Genomic DNA, 17,593 nt, shown 5'->3' on the forward strand with positions numbered 1-17,593 from the left:
AAATTGGGTTTTATGCTGAGATAGTGGCATGAACCTACAATCCCCTTGTGTTTCTCGCATGATCTTGCTTGTCGATTGACAAAGTGTTTTAGCCCATAGCCGAACTCAAAATATATGGTATCCTTGATCCACGTTGTCCTAAGTACACACTCCAACCCACACAAAGCATCAAATCTTGTTAGCCGCTGAGCGCTTGTACGTGCCCTAAAAGTTCTTGAATAAAGCATCTTCCAGATCTCCCCAACTATATGTCGTGTTTTCAGGGAGGTAATTTAGCTAGGCACAAGTCAATCCCTCTAAGTAGAGATAAATGTTGCATCGGGAGGGTGTGACCACGATGGAAGTCAGTAGGGATATCAGACATGCCGCCATAGATTAGTGGCCGAAGGTATGGGGAGGGATAAGAGGGAGGCCCGCAGAATGGAGGGACTCAACGATGTTTGTGAGGGTATGAAATGGAGACAGGGAGTGGACGATGAATTATAATAGGATGCATACATAACAAAACTAGGAGGCGTGGAAAGCAAAGGGTCAGATTTAAATGGGCTATACAGATGGGTCAAAGATAGCGTGCGATTAGTGATTACCTTTGGTGCATTTTGATCATCGGGGCATGCTATCACTGGCAGGGAAATGACCAGTTTGAGATAACCATCAAGCTGATCCCAAATATCAATATCATTGATGCATCCGAATAGGCCAGTCAATGTTAAGGATCCTCAATGACGTGTGGTCAATGAACAACCAGCGATGAGGGGCTAGTGCTATTCGGATTTGTAGTAGTGAAGTCAGGCTTCACCCTTGGAAGTAAATACAAGTTTCACTTATGGAGGGAAACACATGGTTCATCTTAATGAGTGTCTTTTCTATCCACATTGTGAGAGTACCTTGAGGTGACATTGGAGAGAAATCACAAGGGCATAAAATTGAAATGCATATTTCATTATGTTTAGAATCCCATTGTAAGAAAGACAACAACATACACACAAAACATGGAGTTGCTTGGAACAATTGTTTCCATTGGATAACATAACTACCCTCACACACAGAGAGTCACACTCTCACTCTTTTAATTATTGAAAACGAATTAATAACAACACATAACTTTGATTGACTTGCCTCTTCAAGGCAACAAACTCCTTTCAACATGACTTATAGTAAAGTAAACGTTACAAGATCACAAAAGATTGTGTAAGTCGCATACAAAAGTTGAGAGAATAAAAAACCTAACTTTAGCTACTAGGGGTTCGACAATCAATAATTTCCTATTCATAATTGGAAAATGCTAGTACAATTATCCCTTGCACTTGGAGGTAATTAAACTCTTTTATGGCGTAGTTAATGGGAGATAGCTCTATGTTTAACATTTTTCTTTGTTATTAGCATACTATTCACTAAATGATCTTATTTGATAAAAATACGAAGACAAATCATCATAGTCAACGAGATCCCTCAGAGGACCACCTTATCTATACATCTTCCACAACTACTTCCACATTGTAAGTTAGGTGGAGCATTATTTGTCGATATTGTGTGCCCGCCGTGGGTCCCAAACAGATTGCGCGTGACAACTTGAACTCCATTTCATAACCCCGAGTAGGCGGCCTCGTGTGGTGATGACCTCAAAGAAGATGGGTTTTCCATTGACAACATCATTACCGAAGAAGAGATCGTCTTTCATACCCAAGGTAATGACCTCCTAGCCGAGAGACCACCAACTCACCTCGCTCATCCAGGTCGGGCGTCGAAAAGGAAGGGAACTTGGAGATGGAATGCAATCCACTAGACGTGCGTGAAGTTCTCAATCAGCAACCACCTAGGAAAATTTAAATCCTCCTGCACTCAACACCGAGGGCTGGTAGGGATGACGGGCCCTAGGAGGAGCCCTCTTGCGACATCTACAACCACAACATGACATCTCTTTGATCCAACACCATCTACCGTTAGCTCATCCAGAGCCTATTACCGTGTGTCTCCAGCTCCAAAACTCCCAACGTTGTGCGTTGCAGAGGCATGGCTCCGACCACCCAGAAAAATCGAGGACAACACAACATATCAAATATTTTGATTTTCTTGTTCTAAAATCATAGTCATCATCGAGATAGGAAGTAATCCATTTTTGTAAAATAATTCCCACTTTGCAACCTGGAACTCTTGCAAGAGTTCACCTAACTTGTGAGTTTAACCTACTAAAGTCATTCTAATTTAACCCATCGTGTTGCTTGTGTCCCTTTAACCGGGTTTAAACATGGTATCAGAATGACGCGACTTGACACATGCCACGTAAGAAACCAAGATGTGTATGGTTCATGTTCTAGTGTTTTACTTTCTATGTTCTCTTACTCGCGGTGCCGCAATCGCGAGATCGTCTCTACATTTCCCCACTCGTGAGGTTGTTGTCGTCTTCATGCACCTTGTCTCTTTTGTATGGCATGCTTATAGGTTGAGCTTTATCTTTGCGTGCGAGCAAAGGACATTGGCACGCAAAGACTTGGGGGAGGTCACACGTGGCATACCTAGTAACAAGGAAGGGGGGAGAAGTCGTGAGGGTATATGACAAAGTGATGGCTGCTTATCGCCACGTGAACCTTCTCGACACAGATTTGGGAAAAAGCGAGATCCTTGGGGCCTTCCTGTGCAGACATCAACATGAAGGCCAACGACTCGAGATCGCTTTCAAAGACGGACCTGCCCGCTACCAAAGGTGAACAAACACACCTATAGGGTTGCGTGTCTACTCTTCACCTTGTGCCTATGGAAGGAGCAAAACACGAGGATTTTTAACACCACATAAAGTTCGGTGACCTAGGTTCATAGCATGATACTTGATGAGGAATGGTGTTAGCTGCACGGGGGGCTTAAGATGATGTCCAAGTTTTTTTATCACCTTGAGTGATCTCTAGCCGGTTTCTATAGTTAGTTGCTGGTGCTAATCAATGTAATAGTCACAACCCACTTATCCTTCTTCATCAATGAAAATCAACATTCCCTGCTCTTTTGTAAAAAAAAGTGATGGCAGCTATGCTAGCTCTATTAGCTTATTTTCTGCCTCTACGTAATTAGTTATTTTTTCTTACTTTCATATAGTGTGGTTGCAAACACACCATCTAGTGACACCAAAGGGTAAGAGCATCTACAACCGTACTAGTCAAATCCGGCCCCCTATACTTCCACGGGCACGCCCGCGGACGCGTCCGGATGGCTCCTCATATATCGTTCCATGCATCCACATATCTCATATCCGGACTCTCAAATACATGCAAAACCATGCATATCGATCACACCAACTAATGTCACACGTAAATAATAAATGTTGGTACCAAACATAAATAGGATTTACATCAATCTATTTGACATGCACAATCAATCATCCCCTCTTTGATTTCGATTGCTGGTCAACATGTGCTCCACCAGATCATTGAGTAGTTGCGCGCGCACGTGATGATCTTGAAGATTCTGATGCATGTGTAGAAATTTCGTAAGCTGAAGTGCATGTTGATCTTCCGGGATTTCAACTTGTTCTCCAGGTGCTTCAAAATCATTGGTTTGAGCTACACCATCACCCCCATCCTCGACGATCATATTGTGCAAAATAACATAACATGTCATCAGCTGCCACAAAGTTTCTAGTTCCCACATCAGTGCAGCCCCACGGACAATTCCCCATCGTGCTTGCAGCACTCCGAATCGCCTCTCCACATCCTTCCTAGCTGCTTCCTGCATTGTTGCGAAGTGCTTTTGTTTGTTGCCGTGTGGTTCGGATATGGTCTTCACAAATGCAACCTACTGAGGATATATGCCATCAGCAAGATAGTATCCCATGTTGTAGTCTCGGCAGTTGAGGTGTAGTTGCACGAAGGTGAATCCCCATTGCAAAGCCTCCTAAACACCGGAGATCATTGAAGCACGTTGATTCATTGTGAGAATCCTACATTCCAAAAAAAAGCATGCCAAATCCATAAGTCATGTGATGCCACCGCTTCTAGTATGATGGTGGCCTCTTTGGTGTGACCTTGATACATTCCTTGCAAACCTTTGGAGGCGGTTCTTCCACTGTCAGTGCATGCAATCAATTGATCTGAGAATTCCTGGAAACCCTCTGGCCTCTCCAATAGCCAACAACTTATCTTTGTCCTGCACTTTTGGTTCTCTCAGATACTCTACTCCAAACACCTCCACCATAACACGGGCAAACTTCACAGTAGTCTTCAGACATGTGCTCTCCCCCATGATGACCATCTCACCAATGACATCTACCGCAATACCAAGTGCAAGCATTCTCAGAGTAGACATGCACTTCTATTTGACAGAGAAAGAGAGTTTACCGCAACAATCCCTTGTCCTCTTGAAGTTGTCATCGTGTGCCTCCACCACCTCTACAATGCGCAAAAACAATGGTTTTTGCATGGAAAATGATGATGAAACCATGGATCATCCCGGGAAGTTCGGTTCGGAGCAAAGTAATGCTTCTGTGATAGCTTTGCTCCGGATACCATATCCCAATTGATAACTCTCCCCCCTTTGACTGAGCCCTTGAAATTGAGAATATGCTCCACTTTCCGGGCCATTTCCTCTTGCATGGTCATGAGCATGATTATGTCCACTTCTTCGTCTAAATCTGATGAATCGAAGAACTCATGTCCAATCAATTGATCAAGCTCTGTCAATCCAGACCCCTCCCCGGACGAAGCATAAGAATTCATTGTTTCCCCTAAAAAACTAACCAAAAAAAATCGGGGCAGACATTGTGTCGAATACATTCAGTGCAAGGCACAACCAGAGAGTTGTCGGACGCACCACAGTGTCTTTCGGGCCGGCGACGACGTCCTCCACAGCAAGGACGGGACAGAAGACTCCTCTGCCGGAGTTGACAAGGCAGAGGCTACGAACGACAGCGAAGCGCGCGTGGCGGCAGAGCTACGAGACAGACGACGAGAGGAGGAAGAAGAGAGGAAAACAAAAAATGAACCCGGTTGTTCTGCGGGGCGGATGTGGTGTAATTTGCGATGGGGTCACCCCGTGAGGCGATGTGGCGGGTGTGCCCGGGCTCCCCATATCCGCCCCATACGAGGGGTGCCGGTCAGTCCAGACGTTTGAGGCCCGTTTTAGGGGTCTGGTTGGTTCGTGATTTTGTGACCGGGTTGTTTGCTCGGATGTCAGACGGGTATGAGGGGTCCGGCTGTAAAACATGAGCAAAGGTGTCAAAACTAGCTCAAGAATCAAAAAGTCTTATAGTTGACGAAGTCTAAATAGAAAGCAAGACGTGTACAAACTCAAGAAAGAGTACACAAATGAGAAAGTACCCTTTTGAACTCAAGCTCAAATGCACCCGCATTAACGGTAAAATAAAAAAACGGTTCAAAAAATTCTGATTTTTTATGATGAACTTTGACAAATGTTCTAAGTGCTTACAAATTTTCATCATGAGATCACATTTGTGTAAGGCGTGGCAAAAAAACAAAATCAGTGTTTCAAAATGCTTTCGAAAGTAGCATTTTCAGATCATTGTTTTTTTTGTCACGCCTTACTCGAACGTGATCTCATAATGCTTTCGAAAGTAGCATTTTGACAGCATCATTTTTTTTGTTTACTCCTCGCTGGACGAAGCATCGGAATTCATCGTTCCCCTTAAAAAATTGATCAAAAAATCCGGGCAGACATTGTGTTGAACACATTCACTGTAAGGCACAACCATAGAGTTGCCAGACGTACTGCGGTGTCTCCCGGGCTGACGACGATGTCCTCCGTGGCGAGGATGGGATAGAAGACTCCTATGACAAAGCTGGCGGGGTAGAGGCTACGAACGACGATGGAGTTGCGAGACAGACGATGCGAGGGGGAAGAAGAGAGGAAATCAGCAAATGGATCCGGCTGTTCTGCGGGATGAATTGGGTGCAATTTGCAATGGGGTCATGCCGTGAGGCCGTCATGGAGGCATGCTCGGCCATGTCGGGACTCCCTCATATTCGCCCCAAGTGTCGATCAACCCGAACGTTTGAGGTTTGTTTGAAAGGTCCGGTCGGATCACGATTTATGACCGGTCAATGACCGGATGGTCCGTCGGGCTTTTAAGTAAGATAGGTACGAGGGATCCGGCTGTAAATGCTCTAAGAACACGAGCAAAGGTGCCAAAACTAGGTCGAGAATCGAAATGTTTTATAGCTGACGAAGTCTAAATAGAAAGCAAGACCTTTTACAAACTCAAGGAAGAGTACACAAATGGTACTATATTCGATGTGGTAGAAAGAACATGCGAAGTGAGAGAGGGGACGAGATGAAAGAAAGACAATACTCGTGAGTATGCACTCCTCTGTCCATTTTTTTCAAATAAATTCTTGCATTACTCAAAGTTTAAGAGATACAATCCCGTTCAACAATATTCAAGACCTCATTTGGACCAGAGCCTAGCAAAACTGCGGTACGACATTGCGACCTATCAAAGTTGGCCATGAAATGACTAACACTATTACAGTTTCGACGGATATGAGTAATGCAAAAATCTCTCTCACTCATACTACTAATGATCTCACTAATAATAAAAGCATACTTTGATTTGTTTCCTTGTCCACCATTGATCATTGTGATCGCCTCTGGACAATCTGATTCAATCTCAACAGGAAGACTACTCCATTGTAATGCCAACTTAACACCTTGAGAAATAGCTAATAACGCAGCTTCCAAAATATCAATACATGTGAAGAGGTACCCGTAGGAGCTAAAAATAATGGCACCCTCGTGGTCCTTAACTATCATGTCCGTACTGCACTACCTTCCGTAACGGATCCATCAGTATTCAATTTTAGTCGTCTCACCTCTCGTCTATCCCAAGAACTAGCCACAACGTTGCTTGTAACATGAAATATAGTTCTTTCATGCTGATGAACCATAATAGCTACTGACCTTCCCTTTAAAGAATCATTTGAGTTGCAATATAAAGTTTGCAAAGATGATAGGTAGCTAGATAGGAACCGGATACACGGGATGGCTCAGTAGTATCAACAATTAAGTTATCTCTTGTGTACATGTACTCCCCTGTCCGGGTGATTAGTCCCACTCGAAGTTTCGATTTAGTTGGATCAAAGTTTGACTAATAAATTACTCCTTCCGTTCTAAAATAAAAATTTCAACCCCGTACCATTTCTAATATAAAGTTGTAGTAAGTTTGAGACATCTATTTTAAGACCGAATGGAGTATGAATTACATGTCATAAATAGTACTCCTCCGTCCCAAAATTCTTGTTTTAGGTTTGTTAGAAATGAATGTAGATAGATACTAATATAAAACATGACTAGATACATTTATATCTAAATAAATTTAAGATAAGAATTTTGGAACGAAGGGAGTATATCCTTTTGTAGCCAATTTTTAGACTACGAGGAGTGGTCGTAATTTGTAAACCCGGAGGGAAGCATTAATTAGCTAGCTGCTCGCGCTGTCGACGAACAGGAATAGGGGATCCGACGATCCAACGGCGAAAACGAAAGGAGGCGACCGCAAGCAACCGTGTCCAAAGAAAGAAAAAGGCGTGACCCGCAATCCTCCTCTCGCCCGCCGCTCTTGCCCACCCACCCACGTAATATCCCCGCGGGAATATCCGCCACGTGGACGGCCACACGCGCCGGGCTCCCTCCCTCCCCCCTTCCCTTCCCCGACCACCGCAACCAATCACCACTCCACAGTCAATCCCCTCCTCTCCTCTCCTCTCCGCTGCTCTCACCACCACCACCACCACACCGCCACCACACTTCGCTTCTCCTCCCAGCCCACCTCTCCTCTCCCCTTCCGGCGCGCTACACCGGCGGGTGCGCTGGCGGCTCCGGGGATGACGAGGCGGTGCTCGCACTGCAGCTACAACGGCCACAACTCGCGGACGTGCCCCAACCGCGGGGTCAAGATCTTCGGGGTGCGCCTCACCGATGGATCCATCCGCAAGAGCGCCAGCATGGGGAACCTCTCCCTGCTCGGAGGATCCACCAGCGGCGGCGGCGGCGCGTCCCCCGCTGACGTCGGCCACGACGCCGCCGCGGAGGGCTACGCCTCCGACGACTTCGTGCAGGGATCATCATCCGCCAACCGCGAGCGCAAGAAAGGTGGCCTGCTAATCTCTCTCTCTCTCTCCCTCCTCTAAAGACGTCTACTTTATGGCTCTGTTCCTCAGCTCACGCAAAACCTCACATAGTAGATTAGATCCTCTCAGCTCCAATTGTTTCTTCATGTCGGTGAATATTTCCTTTTTTGTGTGTGCGCTGCCCTGTGCGATTTTTGATTGAGATGGTACTATTATATAGCTTTCAAAAATCCAGTTGGGACTTGGGAGACGCTGCAATGGTGTTTTCCAGCACCGTGGACTTGCGTAACTTGATTCTTGAGCCAACAATCAACCCCCAATATTAAATGGGTACAAGGATGGTGTATACACCGTCGATGTCGTTTGATTGGATCATGACTTATGACAGATGTTTTTAGAAGCTTAGCTCTGGATTCGTTTAGCAGCGACTACGGATTATCAAGAGTGGCGATCAGAGGTGATTCCAGTGGAAAAAGCGCGCGTAGGCGCTAGGCGACAACATAACGTCTAGCGCTTAGTCGTGCTAGGCGTGCGCTTAAGCGCACTTAGGTGAGATAGGTGCGCTTAAGCGCTGGGCCATGGCAAACCGCACAATTAACGCCTAGCACTTTCTTTTCCTTGGATGAATCATCATAAATTTGGCTTTGCTCTGTGCTTCAGTAAGCGTTTATAGAGCCACGTTAGACGTTGAGCTGACGAACTAACACGTAACCTAAAGCCTTACCTTTGGCATAAATACGATACTGCATTATGACGCAATCAATATTTGTATAAAGCATTTTATTATCTGCACAACTGCATTCTGCAAGGAATTATGTTAGTCAAGATTAATTAGTCGATACTTCCTCCATTCCATAATTCTTGTAGTGGTCTTCAACTAAAACCACGACAAGAATTATGGAACGGAGGGAGTACTAGTAAATATTTGATGTACACATGACAAAGTTTGACTGCCTTCGTTCATTTTTATTGCTGCTAGTTTTTTCTCATAATCCCTGAAGTAACCAGTGATTACTGATTAGTATCTTGGTCAAGTCAAGCAATAGCTGGAAATTCTTCAAAGCAAAACATATTTTTATTTATGGTGCTCTCCAATATGGTATTATAACCAATAGACTGTAATGACATAATGTAGATCGAGTTGCCATTTGCATGTTTCTTGTTATCTGTTGAGTTAAAGAATTGGACTGCGATGTTTTCTTGACCTGCTATATAGCTTGTCCATGGGGAGAAAAACATGTCATTTGTTGCACCACCTTTTATTGTCTGGCTTAGACTTTTTTAGTTTCCATTATCTTGGAGTCTGAACAGAAACCTTCAGTTCGCTGGAGTGATTTTGTCTCTGTGCATGTTATTTTTGTTGAACTTTTTTCCCTTCTCTTGAGTATTTTCATGTGGTGAATGTAAACTCCTTGCATTGTTTCATTTAAGAACATTTTATGTTTTTAGTGCTCCTCTGATGTGGTGGCGAGTTTACAACTTCTCTTCAGTAGTTTCTTCTTGCTTCATGTTCCCTAGAGTTTTTTTTTGGTAATTTTAATGTGGTGATAATACACTCCTTTATTGTTTCATTCAACATAATAATAGTGTACTATTTTATCCCACGGTTCTCTTTATAATCTGTCTGTTTATCAGTTTCTGTATAGCTTGAGATGCTAAAGCCCTTACTGCATGGCTGTGCCCTGGTACGTTTTATGTGCCATGTTCCTGATTAAGATGGCTTTTTGGCAGGGGTTCCTTGGACTGAAGAAGAACACCGGAGGTTTTTGCTTGGATTGCAAAAACTTGGAAAAGGTGATTGGCGAGGAATCTCTCGTAATTTTGTGGTCTCAAGAACACCTACTCAAGTAGCAAGTCATGCTCAGAAATATTTTATACGCCAAGCCAATATGAGCAGAAGGAAGAGAAGGTCTAGCCTCTTTGATTTGGTGCCTGACGAGGTAACTTGCTCGATCTTATGATTGATTATTGCACCTGTATGGCATAAGGTGGCCTGACTCTGTTTTCGTAGTTCGGCAAGGGGATTGCCCGTTTCTGTGGTGGTAGTTACCATATCACTCCCTTAGTTCCTTGAGCTAGAGTTTTATTTTATTTGAATTGATTTTGTGGTGTTGCATGGATAGTCATGCACTTCCATCTCACATTTCATTTGGAAGATATTAGTTTGCACTTTGTATATAATTCGGAACTGAATGGTATCTTGTGTATTTTACAGTCGGACCTGCCACCTCTTCCTGGTAATCATGAACCTGAGGCCCAAATATTAAATCACCCACCATTACCTCCACCCATGGAGGAGGAGGAGGTAGAATCTATGGAGTCAGATACTTCTGTCATTGCAGAGAGTTCTTCAGCTTCTGCTATCATGCCAGAGAATTTGCAACCGAGCTATCCGGTGCTAGTTCCAGCATATTTCTCACCATTCTTGCAATTCTCAGTCCCTTTCTGGCAAAATCAGAATGATGGAGATGATCTTGGACAAGGGACACATGAGATTGTGAAGCCTGTTCCGGTTCATTCAAAGAGTCCAATCAATGTTGATGAACTGGTGGGCATGTCGAAGCTAAGCATAGGGGATCCCAAGCAAGACACAGTATCTACCTCTCTTTCCTTAAAAATGGTAGGAGGTCAAAATAGACAATCGGCTTTCCAGGCAAATCTCCCAACGAGGGCTCAGGCGTGAGCCCTGTCAGCACACAAACTGCACTTAGATGAGCCCTGGCAAAAATAAGCTTTGCCTCTTTTCCTTTTCTTTTCCTTTTAAGATTAACTGTGGTCTGTAGTCTGTCCAATGTACCCTGTGCTGTAAGTTATGTTATGTATGGATGCATCTGTTGTTTGTATGGCACATGATATGCCTACTGCATGTTAACAGAATCATTAATGTTAGTGCTGATCTCCAGGGTTGTACTGTCAACTCTTATATAAGAAAAAAGAAATATCAGTCAGTTATTAGACCTTTGAAGTGAGCTCTGCTCATTTCTATGCAATGTTCATTACTGAATGATGAATCACTGTCTTCAGATTTTGTCCGGATACTGGAAATGGCTATCCAGTCACTCACTCAAGATCTTATGGTTGAAAGAAGCCAACTACCTGGAAGTGCACCTCTCATGTAGGTGGATGGATGGCATCATGTTATGATCAAGCGCAATCAGACCAAAAAAAGGCATGTTATCACTTATGCACCTGGTCTCATGGGAAGTATGGAAGGAGAGAAACAGAAGGAATTTCAAGTAGGAGGCCTTATCAAAGGAGGTCTTCATCGACAGAGTGAGAGACGAGATCCATCTTTGGAACTTAGCAGGAGCAAGCATTCCTTTTGACCCGGGCTGAGTGTTCTTTTCTCCAATTTTCTCTCCAGCTTGGCCTCTTTCTTTTCTTTCTTCTTTGTTTTTGGTGTTACGATTGTAGCTCCCTTTGTACTCCCCCTCTGATCAATGCATTTGGCAGACTAACTGCCAACATTCAAAAAAAGAAAAGAAAAGAAGCCATGCTATAATTTTACCAATGAGTGTTGCATGATTTACTCTCATTTGGTTGGCATGTGTCTGTATGGTTTAATGTATTTGTGGCAAGAACAAACGGATTATTGGATTCTCCTTCGGGACATATTCTATCTGGAATATTCCATAGGACTGTACCTCTCAATCCTGATTCTGCATTTGCACTCACCTCCATTATGCACCAAGTGTTGCAAGTGTGGTTGGTGACAGACAGTAGTGGCTAGTGGCCAGTCCCTTTCAGATATTTCCAAGCTGTTGGGTCGTGCACGAATGCATTGTTTGGCCATCCAAGGACCTGTCACTTCTACTACATCTTTAGCAAAAGTCATGATGCATAATCAGACAATCCAATCCAGCCCCTCTGAGAGACGGTTCACATATACTCCCTCCGTCTCAAAATTATTGTCTTGAATTTGTAGATATGGATGTATCTAGTCACGTTTTACTATTTAAATGCATCCATATCTAAAAACATCTAAGACAAGAATTTTGGGACGGAGGGAGTATCTTTTTTCTCTGAAATTGAAGTTACTTCATATCAGTAATCTCACTCTTTGAAATGGCCACATGTAGGAACTGGCAACAGCAGCTGCAGGCCTGTCAGGCAACCCAACTAGATGTAATTATACTTACAAACTCTTCTGCTAGTTAAAAATCCTGTACTATGTTTTTCCATGCAGGTTTGATGGAATACATTCAAATTCAGAAATCGCTAGGAGCTCGGCGAGTGGGTTTTCCTTTCTTGCTTCTCCTTTTCCTTATCATCTTCCTCCCCAACAATCTTCTTCCAGAACCAATGCCTCCTCCAGACCTGCTCCATCTGCTCCATGGGAAGCTTCTTGGTCTCTGGCAGGAACAGGTAGACCACTAGCGTCATCACGCAAATCCACGCGGCAAAGACGAAGAACGTCCCCGACTCGATGCGGCAGAGGACTGCCAGAAACGTCTGGCCGATCACAAACGTCATCAAGAAGACCACGGCGACCACAATGCTCTGCCCTGCTGATCTGATCTCCAGTGGGCAGATCTCAGTCGGGACGAGGAACGTGAGTGGTCCCCATGACCATGCAAAGCCCGCCACAAACACGCACATGGTGATCAACACAAGGAAAGCATAGTCCTTATCCATCAAACCAGAGTCCTTGAACTTTGCAGCTAGGATGGCGCCGACAGCGAGCTGCGACAAGATCATCTGGATCCCTCCTACGAGGAAGAGCTTCCTGCGCCCAAACCTGTCGACCACCAACATCGCTACGATGTTAGCAAATGTCGCGCAGAGACGCGTGACCACCGACGACAGGAGGGAGGCGCTCTCCTTGAGACCGATTGTCCGGAACATCACCGGGGCATAGAAGTTCATCACATTGATCCCGGTGAGCTGGTTGAAGAAAGGGATCAGGAGCACCATGGCGAGCTGTGGCCTGTACTTCCTCTTGAATATGTCTCTGAATGGATATATGGCTGCCCTTGAGAGGTTGCTAGCAGAGAACAGGTCGTCTAGCTCATTCTGCACAGAGGTGGTTCCACGCAGCTTCTGGAGCAGGGCTCTCGCCTTGTCGGTGTCGCCGTCCCGCTGGATTATGAAGCTTGGCGTCTCAGGGAGGAAGATTGCACCGATGGTCAGGAATGCAGCAGGGACTGCGGCCATGGATAGGGATATCCTCCAGCCCCATCCTGCCGTGAGTTTCACCACACAGTAGTTGAGGATGTTTGCAATGAGAATGCCGATGCTGATGCTGAGCTCGAACCCATTGTTGATCGCACCGCGGTACTGGGGTGGCGCCATTTCTGACAGGTACAATGGGATCGACTGAAAAAATAAATTTAACAGTAACCACAGTAAGGTATTTAGTGTACTTCACAATGTCCTTTTTGGAGAAAGTAAAATATTATTCTGAAACATCATATGCACTTGCTACAAGATAACACGACCTATTGGGTAGTCAATGCAATGATTCTTTGGATTTGGGAGACAGACATGTAAATTGTCATTGCAAGCATGTAGCTATCTATTGTCATCAACTTGGAGGTTGGGACAAATTACATATACAGGATTCTTATGTCTGTACACAATCCTTGTGTCACTGCTTCTACAGCTCCACACAGCCGCACAAGATTTGTGGATTGATGCAGGGTCCGGGAGGATGATCTTTCTATTAGAAATCTACAAATGCCTGAAGAAATTTCACTGTGCTACAGTTTTTTTTAATCTCCTGAACTACATGTTACACACTGACTTAAAAGATCATTAGCTTGAATTGCAGCAGAGAGAGTTACCTGGTTAGTGAACCCCAGGCCTATTCCCAGCAGGATCCGGTTGAGGAGAAGCATGGGCACGTTCACGGCTGCTCCCCCGAACGCCGAGCCGGCGATAAAGACGGTTCCACCGATCAGCATGGACGCACGGCGGCCAAACCTCCTCGTGACAGACGACGCGAACAGCGTCGCGATGAGGCCGGCGATATAGAGGGAGGAGGTGAAGACGGTGAGGAGCTCGCTGTCGAACTGGCAGTAGTTGCTGACATTGCTGTCCTGCTTGCGGCGGTACACCTCCGGGAAGAACGTCTTCAGAAATGAGTCCATGGAGGTGACACCGCCTAGAAGATTTCAGAACCGCATGCATTCAGTTTCAGGGAATTTGGGGTGGGAATGGGAATGGAATGCATATGTCGAACTAAGTTCATTGCGTAATGTTCACCGAATCCATTGCCCAATAATGGAATGATGGAACGCATCATTTTTTTTCTTTTTCTATAATCCCTCAAAAAAGTCTAGACCTAGATCATCTTGATCTGAAGGAAAATGGAACAGAGGAAAGCACCCTGAACTCATCAGATTTTGTGTCCCAATAATGGAAGAGAAAATCTGCACCACCACGAGGCACGGAAGCCATGAATGCACCGCAAGTAAGCCATGAATGCCATTTTAACTCCTTCCAAGTCAAGCTTCCAACTTTCAGTTCTCATATTCCTTTCTGTTGAGCCCAAAAGAGTTAACAATCTACTCTAGAAAGGAGTGAGGAAGATAGGCGGACCGGAGATGCCGAGGTCGTAGCCGAAGAGGATGCCGCCGCTGCCGGCGACGATGCAGGTCAGCACCACGAACGGCGTCACCCGGCCGCTGTACTCTCCGGAGCCGGCGGCCGGCGCGTCCACGAACGCCCCTATCGCCATCACTCCCTGCCCACCTAGTCCAAGGGCAGAGTGTCGTGTCGCGGGAGAGAGGGAGGGAGGGAAAGAGGATATAGAAATTTATCGGCGGATGGATTGCTGACGTGCGCCCACCGGCGGAGAAACGGCCGCACGTCGCCGGCGAGATTGACTGACACCTTTGACTACCTCTGGGGTCCCACCCGTCGACGGCCCTGTGGATTCTGGGATTCTTTTTTTTTTTGAGGAGGTATTCTGATTTTGTTGCGGCTGGAAATGATACTATGAGCAGTGGGCCCAAGTAAATTGGGCTTAACTTGTCCAATTGAGCCCATGGACTCTGTAGTTCTAACCCATTAGAGTTACTCACTTCGTATCGGATGCAACCGTAAGATCCGATCTGCCGGTGGCCGCCGGCGAGATGGACCTGCCGGCGAGCCGCGGCCGGTGGCGCAGGCGGAGCGCGCGGTCGAACGTGCGGCTACTTGTGGCCGTCTTGTTCCTCCTCCTCCCGGCATCCCTCCTGCTCTCCTCCTCCTACTCCTCCCTGCTCCGCTCCCTACTCCCCTTCTCCGCCTCCGCGCCCGGCAGTGACGGCGGCACCCCGAGGTGTGGGCGCTCCGCGGAGCTGCAGGGAGAGAGGTTCCTCTGGTACGCACCGCACAGCGGGTTCAGCAACCAGGTGGGCGAGCTGCGGAACGCTGCGGTTGCGGCCGCGCTGCTCAACCGCACCCTCGTCGTGCCCCCCGTGCTCGACCACCACGCCGTCGCCCTCGGGAGCTGCCCAAAGTTCAGGGTCGCCGAACCCTCCGACCTCCGAGCCGCCGTCTGGGACCACGCCATGCAGCTCCTCCGGGAGCAGAGGTAAAGGCCACACCACACCTTCTCTGCGTTGCGTCTGCTCGGTTTACTGATTCTTTGGAATGATGGGCTTTAGTAATCAATCATGTTGCGAGGTATTAAAGCTTCATTAGAATGTTAACAATGCAAACACCAAAAATGTAAGAATGCTAGGCAATCTTCATGATTTGGAATCACACTGATCCTAATTGATGGAGACTCCAGTACGGTGAGATTGCTGCCAAGAGAAATCTGGATATAGAGATGTAATGTGGTTGTTACACACTTACACTGCGGAGTACTCACTCTACTAATTAGCACAATAATGATATAATTTTTCTAGCTTGCAGTGTTCACAATGGGCTTCCATGTTCATTATGGATTTGGAATAACATCATGAGAATCAAGTCTTCATTCTGAATTTTTACGTTTCAGGTATGTTTCGATGGGTGACATAGTTGATCTGTCCCCACTGAAGCCTTTGGTTAAGACAATTGATTTCAGGGTGTTTGTTTCATTATGGTGCGGTGTAGATATGCGGAAAACTTGCTTTGCTGGGTTGTGCTGTGCTGTTTCTGGCGGTGGATCATTGCCAAGTGACTATGATAGATGCCGGTCTTTGCTGTCTGGTTTAGAAGGCAGTGAAAGTAGTGGTTGTGTGTACCCTGTTCAGGATGATTGTAGAACCACAGTCTGGACATATCAGGAGAATAATGATAGAGCACTGGATTCGTTTCAACCTGATGAAGAGTTAAAAAGGAAGAAGAAGATATCATATGTTAGGAGGCGTAAAGATATATACAAGAGTTTAGGGCCTGGTAATAAAGCTGAGGATGCTACCTTGTTGGCCTTTGGGACACTTTTTTCAGCACCATACAAGGGATCAGAGTCTTATTTTGATATCCATGAATCACCAAAGGATCATAGATTACAGAATCTACTTGAGAAAATTGAGTTCCTTCCTTTTGTCCCAGAGATCATGGCTGCGGGGAAGGAGCTTGCTAAGAGCAAGATTAAGGAGCCTTTTCTTTGTGCACAACTAAGATTGTTAGATGGCCAGTTTAAGAATCACTGGAAATCTACCTTTTCTGCCCTTAAGGAGAAGCTGAAATCTCTTGAGGTGGAAATGAAGACAAACAAGAACAGTGGTCCTGTTCAAATTTTCCTCATGACTGATCTCCCCCCAGCAAACTGGACGAAAACCTATCTCGCAGATATTGCAAAAGATGTGAGATATCAACTGTACACCCTGAAGGAAAATGATGTTCTACAGACTGCCGAGAAGCTTATGGCTGCTGAACATGGCATAAGGTCTGGATTCCTTCCAAAGATCAGAGGAAACACGAACAAAGATTGTGATTCAGTTCAACTGCCGGAAATTTTATTATATATCGAAGAATCTGTTTGCAGCTGTGCATCACTTGGATTTGTGGGGACTGTTGGATCAACCATAGCAGGAAGCATAGAAACAATGAGGAAGAACAATGTCTGCAAATTGTAGGAGAACTACATCATTTGCGCAAGCTGCCAGAAAACTAACCGATGCTATTTAACGAGTTAATTTCAGTGGGGGCTGTTGCACTACAGAGAGCTGAATCATTGCAGACTTTAGACTGAGAAACGACTGTTGGAATCAAACAGATTTCACGGAGATGAATGAAAAATTCTAACTATTTGTGTATATCTAACTGCACTGTAATGCACAACTTACAGTGATAAATAAGCTGTGGTAGTCCCAGAAGCTTGGCTTAGCTAGAGATTGATCGTTTGCTAGTGAGTTATTTCTATCAATAGAAACTTCTACCTTTTGATTCTCCGTCTCACATTTTCATACACTAGTATATCTTGACTGTTGATCAAATCGCAACACTTGTTTTTTCTTTTCTTGAAAATGAGTTAATCTCGATCCTCTTTTTGCTAAGATCTTCATCTGTGTAGGCTTGGGTTCCTATCGATCACCATAAAGAATATTCTGGACATATACATATCTAAATGTGAATACTTGTATACGCGGTCAGGCATCGGATCG

General features: G+C 45.3%; 3 protein-coding genes across 3 annotated transcripts; 2 read left to right on the top strand and 1 right to left on the bottom strand.

Moving 5' to 3' along the window:
- Positions 1–7,654: 7,654 nt before the first annotated feature.
- LOC123439464 (transcription factor MYBS3) lies at positions 7,655–11,026 on the top strand. Its single transcript, XM_045116177.1, has 3 exons — positions 7,655–8,091; positions 9,801–10,009; positions 10,285–11,026. Exons 1-3 carry the CDS (start codon positions 7,824–7,826, stop codon positions 10,750–10,752), a joined length of 945 nt encoding a protein of 314 aa, XP_044972112.1. The 5' UTR covers positions 7,655–7,823; the 3' UTR covers positions 10,753–11,026.
- Positions 11,027–12,103: 1,077 nt separating this feature from the next.
- On the bottom strand, positions 12,104–14,966 carry LOC123439444 (hexose carrier protein HEX6-like). The gene is made up of 3 exons (XM_045116157.1): positions 14,610–14,966; positions 13,853–14,172; positions 12,104–13,385 (listed from the first exon to the last, which is right to left on the bottom strand). Exons 1-3 carry the CDS (start codon positions 14,746–14,748, stop codon positions 12,288–12,290), a joined length of 1,557 nt encoding a protein of 518 aa, XP_044972092.1. The 5' UTR covers positions 14,749–14,966; the 3' UTR covers positions 12,104–12,287.
- A 105-nt stretch (positions 14,967–15,071) lies between these two features.
- On the top strand, positions 15,072–17,375 carry LOC123439454 (O-fucosyltransferase 30). The gene is made up of 2 exons (XM_045116166.1): positions 15,072–15,588; positions 16,000–17,375. Exons 1-2 carry the CDS (start codon positions 15,146–15,148, stop codon positions 17,063–17,065), a joined length of 1,509 nt encoding a protein of 502 aa, XP_044972101.1. The 5' UTR covers positions 15,072–15,145; the 3' UTR covers positions 17,066–17,375.
- The last annotated feature ends 218 nt before the right edge of the window (positions 17,376–17,593 follow it).

Source organism: Hordeum vulgare, chromosome 1H, assembly GCF_904849725.1.
Source record: "Hordeum vulgare subsp. vulgare chromosome 1H, MorexV3_pseudomolecules_assembly, whole genome shotgun sequence".
NCBI lineage: Eukaryota > Viridiplantae > Streptophyta > Magnoliopsida > Poales > Poaceae > Hordeum > Hordeum vulgare.

Coding starts and splice junctions, on each gene's coding strand:
- LOC123439464 (XM_045116177.1), top strand. CDS start 7,824: ATGACGAGGCGGTGCTCGCACTGCAGCTACAACGGCCACAACTCGCGG. Junction 8,092..9,800: donor CAACCGCGAGCGCAAGAAAG/GTGGCCTGCTAA, acceptor GCTTTTTGGCAG/GGGTTCCTTGGACTGAAGAA. Junction 10,010..10,284: donor TTGATTTGGTGCCTGACGAG/GTAACTTGCTCG, acceptor TGTATTTTACAG/TCGGACCTGCCACCTCTTCC.
- LOC123439444 (XM_045116157.1), bottom strand. CDS start 14,748: ATGGCGATAGGGGCGTTCGTGGACGCGCCGGCCGCCGGCTCCGGAGAG. Junction 14,173..14,609: donor CTACGACCTCGGCATCTCCG/GTCCGCCTATCT, acceptor GAAATCTTCTAG/GCGGTGTCACCTCCATGGAC. Junction 13,386..13,852: donor GCCTGGGGTTCACTAACCAG/GTAACTCTCTCT, acceptor TTATTTTTTCAG/TCGATCCCATTGTACCTGTC.
- LOC123439454 (XM_045116166.1), top strand. CDS start 15,146: ATGGACCTGCCGGCGAGCCGCGGCCGGTGGCGCAGGCGGAGCGCGCGG. Junction 15,589..15,999: donor CAGCTCCTCCGGGAGCAGAG/GTAAAGGCCACA, acceptor TTTACGTTTCAG/GTATGTTTCGATGGGTGACA.